Source organism: Eschrichtius robustus, chromosome 3, assembly GCF_028021215.1.
Source record: "Eschrichtius robustus isolate mEscRob2 chromosome 3, mEscRob2.pri, whole genome shotgun sequence".
NCBI classification, from domain to species: Eukaryota; Metazoa; Chordata; class Mammalia; order Artiodactyla; family Eschrichtiidae; genus Eschrichtius; species Eschrichtius robustus.
Window position 1 is genome coordinate 51,102,936 of NC_090826.1, and position 12,541 is coordinate 51,115,476.

General features: G+C 33.3%; 1 protein-coding gene across 2 annotated transcripts in view; it reads left to right on the forward strand.

Annotated features, from left to right (window-relative positions):
* HOOK1 (hook microtubule tethering protein 1) overlaps positions 1–12,541 on the forward strand; it is a 62,329-nt gene that overhangs the window by 25,986 nt on the left and 23,802 nt on the right. For both annotated transcript variants that reach the window (XM_068537991.1, XM_068537992.1), the window contains 3 exons: positions 269–331; positions 1,238–1,321; positions 6,515–6,681. In XM_068537991.1, the coding sequence (XP_068394092.1) occupies positions 269–331; positions 1,238–1,321; positions 6,515–6,681 (314 nt within the window). The remainder of the gene's footprint in view (positions 1–268; positions 332–1,237; positions 1,322–6,514; positions 6,682–12,541) is intronic.

The following is a 12,541-nucleotide window of genomic DNA, read 5'->3' on the forward strand; positions in this document are numbered from 1 at the left end:
AACTTGCATTATAATTTTTCAGTACATTAGTATTTTAAACATATCTAAATATTTCAAGCACATTTTACTTATGTCCTCACTAATGTAATGCTTGAACATTGTGTTATTTAGCTTAAACCTCTACTCATTTTTTATTTGAATAATATGAGGATCATCAAATTAAGGCAAGGAAAAATTAAACATAAAGCACTTTACTGTCCTTTCAAGTAAGCATATTTTTTTACTGTGTAAATCTTTATTGTACTTAATTTTACTATTTTAATTCTAGTTGATGAGTAAAGAAATAGTGAGCTCTCCTACAAATGATGCTGTTGGAGAATTAGAGCAACAGGTGAGTATTTTAGTATGTGAGGAAAATGTTGCAAACAGTGATAGAGTTCCTTTGTCAATTACTATCTTAAAGGCTTACATAGGAGACCACATACAAGATTATTTTCTTCCATGAAATTTAGATAGTTTATTCTCCTATAAGATCTTAATTGACTATTATTATGCATTCCTTCATGAATGCAACTAGTGTTCATCTCCAGAGTTTTTAATGATCATGTTTGAAGAGATGAGTGGCATTAAACTTTCCTGACATTTGTTAATACATATGTGGCCCATTCTGTATAGTTACATAATTAAATAGTACTTAAAAATTCTGCTGAATTCTAATTTATCTAATAAGGAAACATGATTTTTGTCACAATTGCTTTCCTCTAATATTGAAGAATGAACTCAAAGGTCCTGTACTCAAGGCTGCTTTCCCTGGTTGTTTTACACAGTTGTTTTACATGGAGGAAAAGGCACACTCCTCCTCTGTATAACCCAGTCTGGGTTATAAGGGGAAGGGTAAGAGGAGAGGTAAATGCATCAAATACTTTTCCTGTTATATTTTTGGACATCTGACTTTCATGAGTGTCACCAGCCATCTCAAGAAGTATTTAAATGTAAACATGCTGTGCTCTAAATTTTTTTCTGCGATAAAAATAAACAGTTCATCCTCTAACACTCTGTTTTAAATATTTCACAAAGATTTACATAAAATTTTATTTCTGTGGGACCTTAGCCTTAAATGTTAATGAGACTCTGTTGATATTATTTACACAAAAACAACATATTACTACTTATTTGTTAATAAGTAAATTTTAAAAGCATTTCCAACATCAGTGTATATATGTGTTTTGATAAAAATATATTTTTCAATTTGTTTCAAAATGTGATTTACTAAGAGTTAGGACATTTTCTATTTCAGCTTAAAAGGGCCCTGGAAGAACTTCAGGAAGCACTAGCAGAAAAAGAAGAACTGAGGCAAAGATGCCAAGAACTAGATATGCAGGTATGGATCTGAGAATAATTTCCTCTTTAAATTTACAAGAGTCTTATTTTAATTAATTAATTAGTAAAGTGTTTTGGAGGTTGGGTTTCATTGCATGGAGGGACCATTGAAAGGGTCTGTTGTAGGCTTGACTATTCAAACGTGAACTTTATAATTTTTCTTTTAGAGTTGAAAATTGCTTGCTTAACTACTTCACTGAGAGGGTCATCCTAATTGCAGAATTTCAACTGCTTAGATGACGCCTTAGTTTGTTGTTTTGTAAAAAGGGGAAACTGAAGTATCTACTTTATAGGGTATGAATAATAAGTGGGGTTCTTTATGGAAATATTTAGAAGGGCTTGACCCCCAATAAATTTGAGATCCATGTTTGTTTTGCTAACACGTATGTGTATATGAACACATGTATGTAATTCTTGGGTTCATATGCACATACGTGTTAGCAAAATAAACTTGGCATGAGAGACTGTAGTTAACAGTTAAAGGAGTAGATTGTCAAACCAGGCTGCCTGTATTCAGAACCTGGTTATGTTACTAGCTGGTTGTATATGCTCAGGCAAATTGCTTAATTTCTCTATACTTCATATTTCTCTTTTGAGAAATGATGTGTTAATAGTATATATCTCCCAGAGTGAAAATTACATTTAAATGAATTAATATACATACAGCACTTAAAGCAGGGCCTCCTGGCGCATAAGGGCTGTGTATATGTTTGCATGTATTTTTATTATTGTTATATGAAAATGCAAATGTGAAAATTATGCAATAAGTCTCGAAAAATTATACAAAGATTTAAATGTACCATCATATTATGCTGTATGTAACTTGCACTTTTCATTCAAATAATGAGCTACATAAATAATTGACTCTCTGAAAAGTGTGAGGACAGGGAACAAAGGTTGCGGTAGGATTATCCTTGCTTGATGAGATAAATATCTAAAGTGATAAGGCTGGGTAATATTTCTAATGTTCAAGGGTCTGCAAATAAGGAAACGAGAAGTGACTTGGTCAGGGTGACTCAGCTCCGTAGGGCAGTGACAGCACTAGAATCCAGATCTTCTAACGCCATCTTTAAACATCACTCCTCTATGTTTGAACAAAGCCAGTGTTTATATTTGAATGAAGCTAGCGTCTCAAAATTATGAGAACGTCTACCTTTTCTCCTTTTTTCTTTCCTAACCACACTCACCTCGCATATATATCATCACATATATGCACAGACTTGCACAGCATCAGAGATGTTTTATTTTCAAGTAAGATTATATCCTCTCTCCAGAATACCTCATATAAAGAATAGAGGATTGAATCATTCAGATATTACCAGTCTCATGTGGGATCTCTGTACAGTTTTCTGAGAAATTCTTATTCAAAAAAGAACACAAAATTCTGTGTTAAAACATTTCAGTGTTTGTAACACATGATGGAGAGTATGTGATGATCTGATTTTAGTTGAAAAGTGTAGACATCCCAAGTTTTGGCATTTTTAATTCCAGTATCAAAATAGAGTCAACCCTCAACTATCTGCTGCACATGTGAAATGAATATAATCAAAACTGCATATAATCAAAACAAAAATAATTAATCTAACATATGAATTTCACACAGGTGTATATGATACATACCCCAATTTTATAAGGAAAATTATTTTTGAAAAATGTTTACTTTTAATCATATGTCACTTGAGAGTGATTTTAAAATTTGGGGGGGAATTCTCTTTTAATACCCAACCAAAGGAACCAAAAAAGAAAAATAAGCTGCAAAGAATTTCACCGAGGGCAGGTGAACAAACAAAAGGGCATAACCTAATGAAGTTAAATTAAAAGCTAGTAATCAAGGAGAGAAGCAGGCATATGATGTTGACAGAGGTGCTGCACGGCAGGAACCTGCTGTTCTTCCTTCATCCCCAGCCCATGCAGGGGAATCAACAAAAATCTTGAGACTTCTCACAGTAATCTACCCAATCAGAAGGAAGTTCATGCTATGAGTCCTTCATTTTCTTTGGACTGGGGAAGAGTGGAAATGATGGCTAAGAAGAAACTAGGGGCCTGACTCTTTCTGATAGGAACAAAGGCTGTAGGGCCACACACTGAATTGGGGAAACGGTCTGATGCCCAAAGGAATTTCTCCATGGGAATGGAATATACTTCTCACCACCCTGGTATGAAGTACTTAAACCTCAGAAGTGAGAGCCTAGCCCAGGTGTTACAAAAAGATTGTCCGTTGTCTCAGCTGCCCCCATGCCGCCGCCCCCCACCCGCACCACTGTCTTCCCTGACCATTCACAAGGCTATATAGAGAGGTGGAGAAAAAACAGTCCCAGCTGTCACCCAGAGGGGAGAAGATACTGGGCCATGGGTTACAGTGGAAAGGGTGTCCAAGAAGTCTTCAACACTATGCCAGAACAAACAGGGTATCTTGACTGCCCACAGAACATGAACTAGATGAAAAGAATCAAAGCATGCCACCTCTGTGAACATTACAGACTAAAACCAAAAACAGATAAGAGCATGTAAAAGACAACAGCCAAGCTTAGAAAATAACTTTCACTTCATTTAGTATTACAATTTCATAAGAACACATCAATAGAATAGACTAGGTGGTAGGACAACAAAGTGAAGATATAAAAGGAAATTGCAGCTAGATAGAAACAAATCAGTGAATAATGTTTAACACCAAGCCTTACCCTAGTTAAGCTATCAGACTTCAAGAATAAAGGAAAAACAACTCAGTCAGTCAAGTAGAAAAGGTAAATCACCCACAAAGATAAGAAAATCAGGCTCCCCTACAACTTCCATGCCGGAATATAGAGGAGCAATATCCACAAAATGCTGAGGCAGGGAAACAGCATTAACTGAGGAGTGCAGGTGCAGACTCATGAGCCCTTCTTGAAAAAAAAAAAAACAAAAAACTACTCATTGACACAATCCAGTTAGCAAACATGTTTTAATCAGAATAAAGAATGCAAGAACAGAGGAGATTCTGTAGTGAAAGATCTGGTGATGAAGCTCGATCCATTTAAATAAAGATCTGTGTGAGTTCTGTGTGAATTATGGTTATAGATACTGGGACAACTGAAATTATGACTCACTAAGTCAGGAGTAAGGCCTGATTATGCGTACTTTAAAAAAAGAAAGAAAGAAAAAAATCCACATGAGAATTTGATGTAAAGTTTTAAGAAACTTTCATGTAATTTTGGTCCAAGATGATTATGGGGCCTTGGGGCAAGTTAGGACGGGTTTATCAACCGCTCTTTACCTGCCTTTCCCAGACATTATTCATACCACCTGGCAGCAGTAGGTAGCACTGCTTCACTTAACTGCAGTAACAGAGGCTGGTTATTCTTGCTTCTAGTATGTTAGAGAAAAGCATACTTTTACCCAGCATTATATAAGATTCAATGAGGCAGTGATTTTCAAACTTAAGGTGTCTACAAAGTATGTGCGACTGGGCACAATGTGATAAAGAGGACTCTAGCTGTAGAAGTTTACTTTATATTTTAATTTTTAAAATAAACAATTATGATAAAAATATTAAGTCTAAGTGATGTGAGAATATGAGTATTATTTTTGAGCTTTTTTTTTTTTCTTTTTTAGCGTTTTGAACTTTCTGTCTCTTTTAAATAGCTCAGAGAGAGACAGAGACAGAGAGAAACAGAAAGGGACAGAGGCAGGTACAGAGTGAACCTAAACAAAATATCACCATGGCATCTTGTTAAAAGAGATGCCTAGAACCACCACTGGACACTCTAAGTCACCCATCTGGGATGGGTCCAAGGAATTCGCATGTTTAATACCCCGGGCCTCCTTCATATCTGTGATAAAGGTGGCTCTAGAACCACAGTGTAAAGCATGGATAAGAACAAGGTTGGTTACCCACCTAGGTATTGAAAACTAAGTTTGCCCATGCTCCTCTCCCTTCTTCAGGGGATTCTTGCCCAGTTTGAAGACGGGGTATTATTTCTCCTCTACCAGTCTTTTTACAACAGCCCCTACCTTCAAGCTAGAACGAGATGTTCTTTTCTCTGTGGGCCCCCACCCCCCATAGTATACTTCCATCAAAGCACCACATTTTCTGTCCTGTAATTGTTTACATTTCTGCTGTAGGGATCTTAAAAGGGCACAACCTCTCATTCTTTTTTGTATCCCAAACGCTTAGGATTGTACATGACAGGTCATAGTCACTAGACTGCTTGCATGACAAGAATGGATGCATGCACTGAACTTAGGAAGAGAAACTGTTTCCTCCTAGTCTGTCTGGAAACAGTTTCCCAGCCTTTGTTTGTGTTTCTCATTTGGAGGACAGTGTTTGTAACTTGCCTACACTGTATTTAAGACTATAATTTGATTTTAATTTCCTGTTATTAGCTTGGTGTGTCAATATGTAGTCCCATTCCCATAAGTGGACTGAATTGATTATAACTTTTCAAAGTATAAATAGCAAACTTGTGCAATAATATATTGTAAGTTACGGGAGGTCAACCTTTTTTCAAACTAATCTTAATAAAATCACACATAAACTTCTGGTCTTATAAAAGGTCACAGCCTTAGCTGTAAATTTTTAAAGATGTTTTTAAATGAAAAAGAAATAAGACTGAGAGAGCAAATCATGCTTGTTAACATAAATATGTAAGTAAAATTAAAAATGTATCAAGTACTGATGTTGATGTGATTCTAAAGTTACATGTTTGTATCCATTTTAAATAGTTTCAGTGTGCAGTTGCATTCAGTTCAGGTTTTTGTTACTGATTCATTAACTAAATAATGTGCCTGTTGCCTGAAGACATGATATGTAACTGATAATTTTCTACCAGGAACCTAAAATGGTAACTTTGTATATATGTGTTTATATTTTGGCTTACTAGGTAACAGCATCCTAAAAATTTATACCTAAAAGGGAAACAAATTAATTTTTTGAAGTTCTTTGGTATTTAGAGATTTTAGAGACTTAGAAACATTTTCTTCTCAGAACTAAAGCAAGCATAACATTTGAAAGATATTCTTATATGTATTAACTCTGTTTTCTCTGTATTAAGAAAGTTGATTTCTTCTGACCCAAATCTCCTAGACCCAGAACTCCAGAGTTCTAAGGATCCTTAGAAATTATCTAGTCTGCTTGACCAAGCTATTTAATGGCTTGGTCAGATTTATTCTAAGCTCTTTTGCTATTGATGCTTATGTTTGTGTATTTGTTTTTTAGGTGACAGCACTTCAAGATGAAAAGAATTCACTAGTTTCTGAGAATGAGATGATGAATGAAAAACTTGACCAGTTGGATGGCTCTTTTGATGATCCAAATACAATGGTTGCAAAAAAGTATTTTCATGCACAGTTGCAGCTAGAACAATTACAGGAAGAAAACTTCAGGTAACATTTGTAGTGGAAATCATTTTATACAGTTTTATTAAAATAGCTAAAAAATCATAATATCAACAACTAATTATTAAGCATTACAAAGCATGTTTAGGATTAGTATCCTAAAAATACTGTTGAAAATACTGAATGGTGTAAGTGGTTCCTGCCCTCATAGGGCTAACAGTCCAGTTTGGCAAGTAGGATACATATGTAAAAAACAAAACAATTCAAAATACTGTGTGATAAGGGCCAAATGAAGGCCACAGGCAAGTCCAAGAATAGTTTAAAGGAGTGATTTCTGAAGCCTGGGGAGAAGGGGGAGTTTCTTACATAGGAGAAGGAACTTGATAATAAATGGAAAAAATGTAAATCTTAAGCTAAAGAAGATGCTTTTCATATCAACTTTTATATTTCTTCTTTAAAAAAAAAAGTGTACATCTAACCTTTAATAAAAATTGATTGTCTCTTATGTGCTTACCACTGAGCCTTGCACTATAAGGCCTTGAGAATAGGTGCTCCAGTTGTACTGTATGTATTTTTGTTGTTGTTACTTTATTTTGATACGATTTCAAACTTACCAAAAAGGTTGCAAGAATAGTATAAGGAGCTCCTTTATACCTTTCATTCAGATTTGACAGTTGTTTTACAGTTTTCTTCATTTGCTTTAGCAGTCTCTTTACATAATCATATATATATATATATATATATATATATAATGTTAGTTTTTGGAACCATTTGAGAGTAAATTGGAGACATGCCCCTTTACCCCTATATACTTCAGTATGTATTTCCTAAGAACCAAGATATTCTCTTATAAATCACAGCATAGTGATCAAAATTAGTGAATTGGTCATTGGTACAATATCATTATCTAATCCACAGATCATATTCAAATTCCAGCAGCTATTTCAGTGTCCTTTATAGGTAATTTTTTTCTTGGTTCAGAATCTAATCCAGGATCATGCATTGCATTTAGTAAATGGATCCATTTATTGATAGTAATGGATATTCAATGGACAATAATTCCATTACTGTCATCATTTGTTTTGATGCTTAAATTGTCCCAGATTTCACCACTGAGAAACCTTTCAATTTCAACATGTTGCTATCCTTCTTTGAGTATTTTCTTACTTTCTGGCACAACAAAATGTTCCAGACTCTTCTTGTTCTTCCTCAGCTCTAGAATCAGCCATTTCTCCAAGAAGCCCTGATTGCTTTTAGTGGAGAATGTTATTTAGAAACAAAAACCTATGCTCCAGATGAAATTTTCTGTCATTTCTTCTGAGCCACCTTGGTGTGCAGAGCTAGGAAATACGCTTGCACAGGTTCATACCAGTCCATGTTCGCACACGTGCGTATATGCACATATCTGCATTTATTTTCATACCTACAATTATGAACAAAGAGTTCATCTTATCATCTTCCATTTTAGTCCAGTGACTTCAGGGTTCATTCTGATTTTCTCCATTTCCATATTGTAACTCCCTTCTCCAACAGTGAGAAACCTGGCTTCCACTTTCCTCAGTACGTTTTCTCATTTACTCAATCCCAAAACATAGGAAGTAAGAACTGCTAACCCATACCTCTGTAAAAAGCAAACTAATACTAGACTCCAGTACGTTTACAGTTCTTTTTTTATAAGATGACATTTGCCTATTGTGAAATGAATAAATACTGAGTACAATTTGGCATGTTTTAACAAATGCGTATATTTTTTGTAACTCACACTTTTATTGTTTGATAGATCATTTCTATCACTACAGAAAGTTCCCCTATGCCCCTTCCCAGTTAATCCCTATCTCCCAGAGAGTAATTACTCTTCAGATTATTTTCCACCATAGATATGTTTTCTCTCATCTAGAACTTCTTATAAATTGAATTGCAATATGAATTCTTTGGCGACTGGCTTCTTATGCTCAGCATATTTGTGAAATTTACAGATGTTGCTGAATATATCAGTAGTTCATTCTTTTTTATTGCTGAGTAGTATTCCATTATATGGAATTATTTCTCATTATGACACATTTTGCTTATTCATTTTCCTTTAGATGGGCATTTGGGTTTCCAGATTTTGGCTAATATAAATAAAGCTGGTATGAACATTGGAGTATGAAACTTTTTGTGAACATATTTTTTCATTTCTCGTTGGCAAATACATGAATGAACTGGTATTGCTGAGTTACACATTGTGTTTAATTTTAAAAGATACTGGCAAACCATTTCCCAAAGTGGTCATATTGTTTTACATTCCCACCAGCAGTGTTTGCTGCTGATTGCTCTAGTTACTCTGCCTGTATAACATAACTTGGCTTTATCAGACTTTTTAATTTTAGTTATCCCAGGGGATGTGTTAAGGGTGTTGAATTGTGGCTTTAATTTGCATTTTCCTGATAACTAATGATATGGTAAGTCCCTTTTCTTGTGCTTATTGGCAATGTATCTTACTTTGTGAATCGTCTCTTCACACTGTTAGCCTACTTTTAAATTGGGTTGTTTGTCTTTATTACTGAGTTGTAGGAGTTTTAAAAAATATATATTCTGGATACAAAATCTTTGTCAGATATACAAGTAGTAATGTTTCATCCATTCTGTGGCTTGCCTTTTCATTTTTCAAATGGTATCTATGAAAGAGTTAAAGTTCTTAACTTCGATGAAGTCTGATTTATCAGTGTTTTTAAGATTAGTGCTTTTTGTGCACTGTCCAAGAAATCTTTGTCTACTCCCTTGTCATGAAAATACACTCTACTATATTCTTCTAGAATCTTTATAGTTTTAACTTTCACATTTAGGTCTGTGATCCATCTTGAACTGATTTTTTGAAACTAGTGTGAGGTGTGGATGTGAAGCTTTATTTTTATTTTCCTTATGAGTATTTAGTTGTTCCAATATCATCAGCTGAAAAGAAATTTATTTTACTCTGTCAAATTGCTTTGGCACCTTTGTGAAAAATGATACAACCATAAAATTTGGGTCATTTTCTGGACTCAGTTCTTTCCCATTGATCAATTTTTCTATCTTTATGCCTATAAGACACGATTTTGATCACTGTAGCTCTAGAGTAAGTCATTTAAAATCAGGTAGTGTGAGTATTCCAACTCTGTTCTTTCTTCTCAAAATTTGTTTTGGCTATTCTATCCTTTGCTTTTTTAGTCAGTTTCTGTAAAAACAACAACCTTTTGTGATTACGATTTGGATTGTATGTGATTGATACCTTAACCATATTGAGAATTTCTGTCTGTGAATGTAGTGTCTTCGTCTATTTAAGTCTAATTTCTCTAGCAATGTTTTGTTGTTTCCATCATAGTTTTATGTGTGCCTTCTGTTAATTTTGTTCCCAAATATTTAATTTTTTTGCTGTTACAAATACAATTAAAACATTATTCTGAAAAGTTACTGCTAATATATAGGTATACAATTGATCTTTGTATATTGAAACTTTTATCTTGTATCTTGAAACTTGTGTCTTGTATTTTGAAACCTTTCTGTCTTGCAAAGTTTCTTAATTCCTTTACTGATTCTTCTAGTTGTTTATTTAAGTAGAAAATCCTAAGGAATCTACAGTCACCTTGTCTATTAATAGAGCTTTACCTCTTCCTTGTATTATTTCTGCCTTGTATTTATCTTCTTTGTTTTGAGCAAGAGCAAACATCTTGCTTTGTTCTGGGTCTTAGGAGAAAATGTTCAATTAAGTACTGTCAATTATGAAGCTAGCTGTAGAGTTTTTAAATTTGCTTTTTTATCAGATTGAAGGAGTTCCCCCTGTATTTCTGCCTTGCTACAAGTTTTATCATTAATTGATGTTGATTTTTTGTCAAATGACTTTTCTGCATCTTGAAAAGATGGTTTGGTTTTTCTTTTTCACTCTTTTAATATGATTAATTTTTGAATGTTAAAAAATCTTGTATTCCAGGGGAAACCAATTGGTCATATTTTATTATCTTATATACATATGACTGGATTTGGTTTGCTAACATGTTGAAAGTATTTTTGTGTCTGTCTTTATAATAGATATTGGCCTGTAACTTTTTTCTCTTGTAATGTCTTTCAGGTTTTGTTATCAGAGTTTTGCTAGTCTCATAGAATAATTAGGAAGTATTCTCTCCTCCTCTATTTTCTGAAAGAGTTTATGTAAGAATATTATTTTTTTCCTTCAGTATTTAATAGAATTTATCAGTAAAACAATTGGATCTGTGGTTTTCTCTGTGAAAGGGCTTTTAATGGCACATGTAATTTCTGTAATGGTCATAGGGCTTTTCAGATTTTCTGTTTCATCTTATGTCAGTTTGCTAAATTGTTTTTTCCAAGGTATATGTTTATTTGATTTAAGTTGTTGAATTTATTGGCATAAAGTTGTTCATAATATTCTATTAATTGTCCCTTTAGTGACTGTAGGAGCTGTAGTGGTATTTCCTTTTTCATTCCTGATACTGGTAATTTGTGTTTTCTCTCATTTTTCTTGGTCACTCTTGCTAGAGGTTCATCAATTTTATTAATCTTTTCAAACACCCTTTATTAACTTTCCATATTGTAAGTTTCAGATCTCTGTTCTTTATTTATTTTACTTCCTTTGGATTTAATTTGCTCTTCTTTCTTTAGCCTCTTAAAGTTAGATGATTGATTTTAAGCCTTTCTTCATTTCTAAAATTAGCCTTTAAAGCTGTAAATTTTCCTCTAAGCACTGATTTAGCTGGGTCCCCAAAATTTGATTGATTGTGTTTCTATTATTATTCAGTTTGAAATATTTTCTAATTTCCCTCGTGATTTCTTCTTTGACTCGGGGATTATTTAGAAATGTGTTGTTTAATTTCTAAATATTTAAGTCTTTTCTACAGACTTCATATTGTGACTGATTTCTAATTTAATTTCCTTGTGGTTAGAGAACATATTCCATGAGACTTCAGTCTTTTAATATTCATGGTACTTATTTTATTGCTCATTATATGTTGTATTGCGGTGAGTGTTCCATGTGTACTTGCAAAGAATGTGTGTTCTGTTTTTTTGACGGACGTGTATCATAAATATTAATTATATCAAACTGGTTAATAGTGTTATGCAGATCTTTTCTGTATTTTTACTGACATTTTTGTTTAGTTCTATCATTTATTGGGAGACTGATGTTAAAATTTTTGACAATAATTATCGATTTGTGGATCTCTGATTCTGTCAGTTTTTGCTTTATCTATTTTAAAATTCTGTTTTTACTTATATACACCTTTATGATATGTCTTTCTGATAAATTGATCCTTTTGTAATTATGAACTGTCTCTCTTTATCTTTGGTAATACTTTTTGTCTTAAACATTTTTTTGATGTTAATATAACCACCCCAGCTTTCTTTGCTTACTGTTTGCATGGGACTTGTTTTCATCGTTTTACTTCTAATATATTGTGTCTTTATATTTAAAATGTTTCTTGTAACTAAAATATATTTGAGCCTTGCTTTTTTTATCCAGTCTGAGTCTCTGCCTTTTTAACTGGTTTGTTCAATCCATTTGACTTTTATATAATTTTTGACATGGCTGTATTTAGGTCTATCAATTTTCTATTTTTCATTTGTCATATCTAGTCTTGTGTTTATTTTTCTTCCTTTTTTGCATTATTTTCAGTTGATCAAATAATTTTTTAATATTTTAATTACTGTATTGTCATTTTAGTTTTTGTTGTTGCTCTAGGCTTTGAAGTATTTATTCTTTATCATAGTCTATACTTAGAGTTAATATTTTACCACTTTACACGCTATGTATATTTTTGGATAACTTTAATATATACGTTTTCTCTTCATCTTTTGAAATTAAAATTCCTGTTTGAACTAGAAAACCAAGCTCAGTGTTTTAGAAGTAAAAATGAAAATTCTGAACGTCATTTGCTTCTCA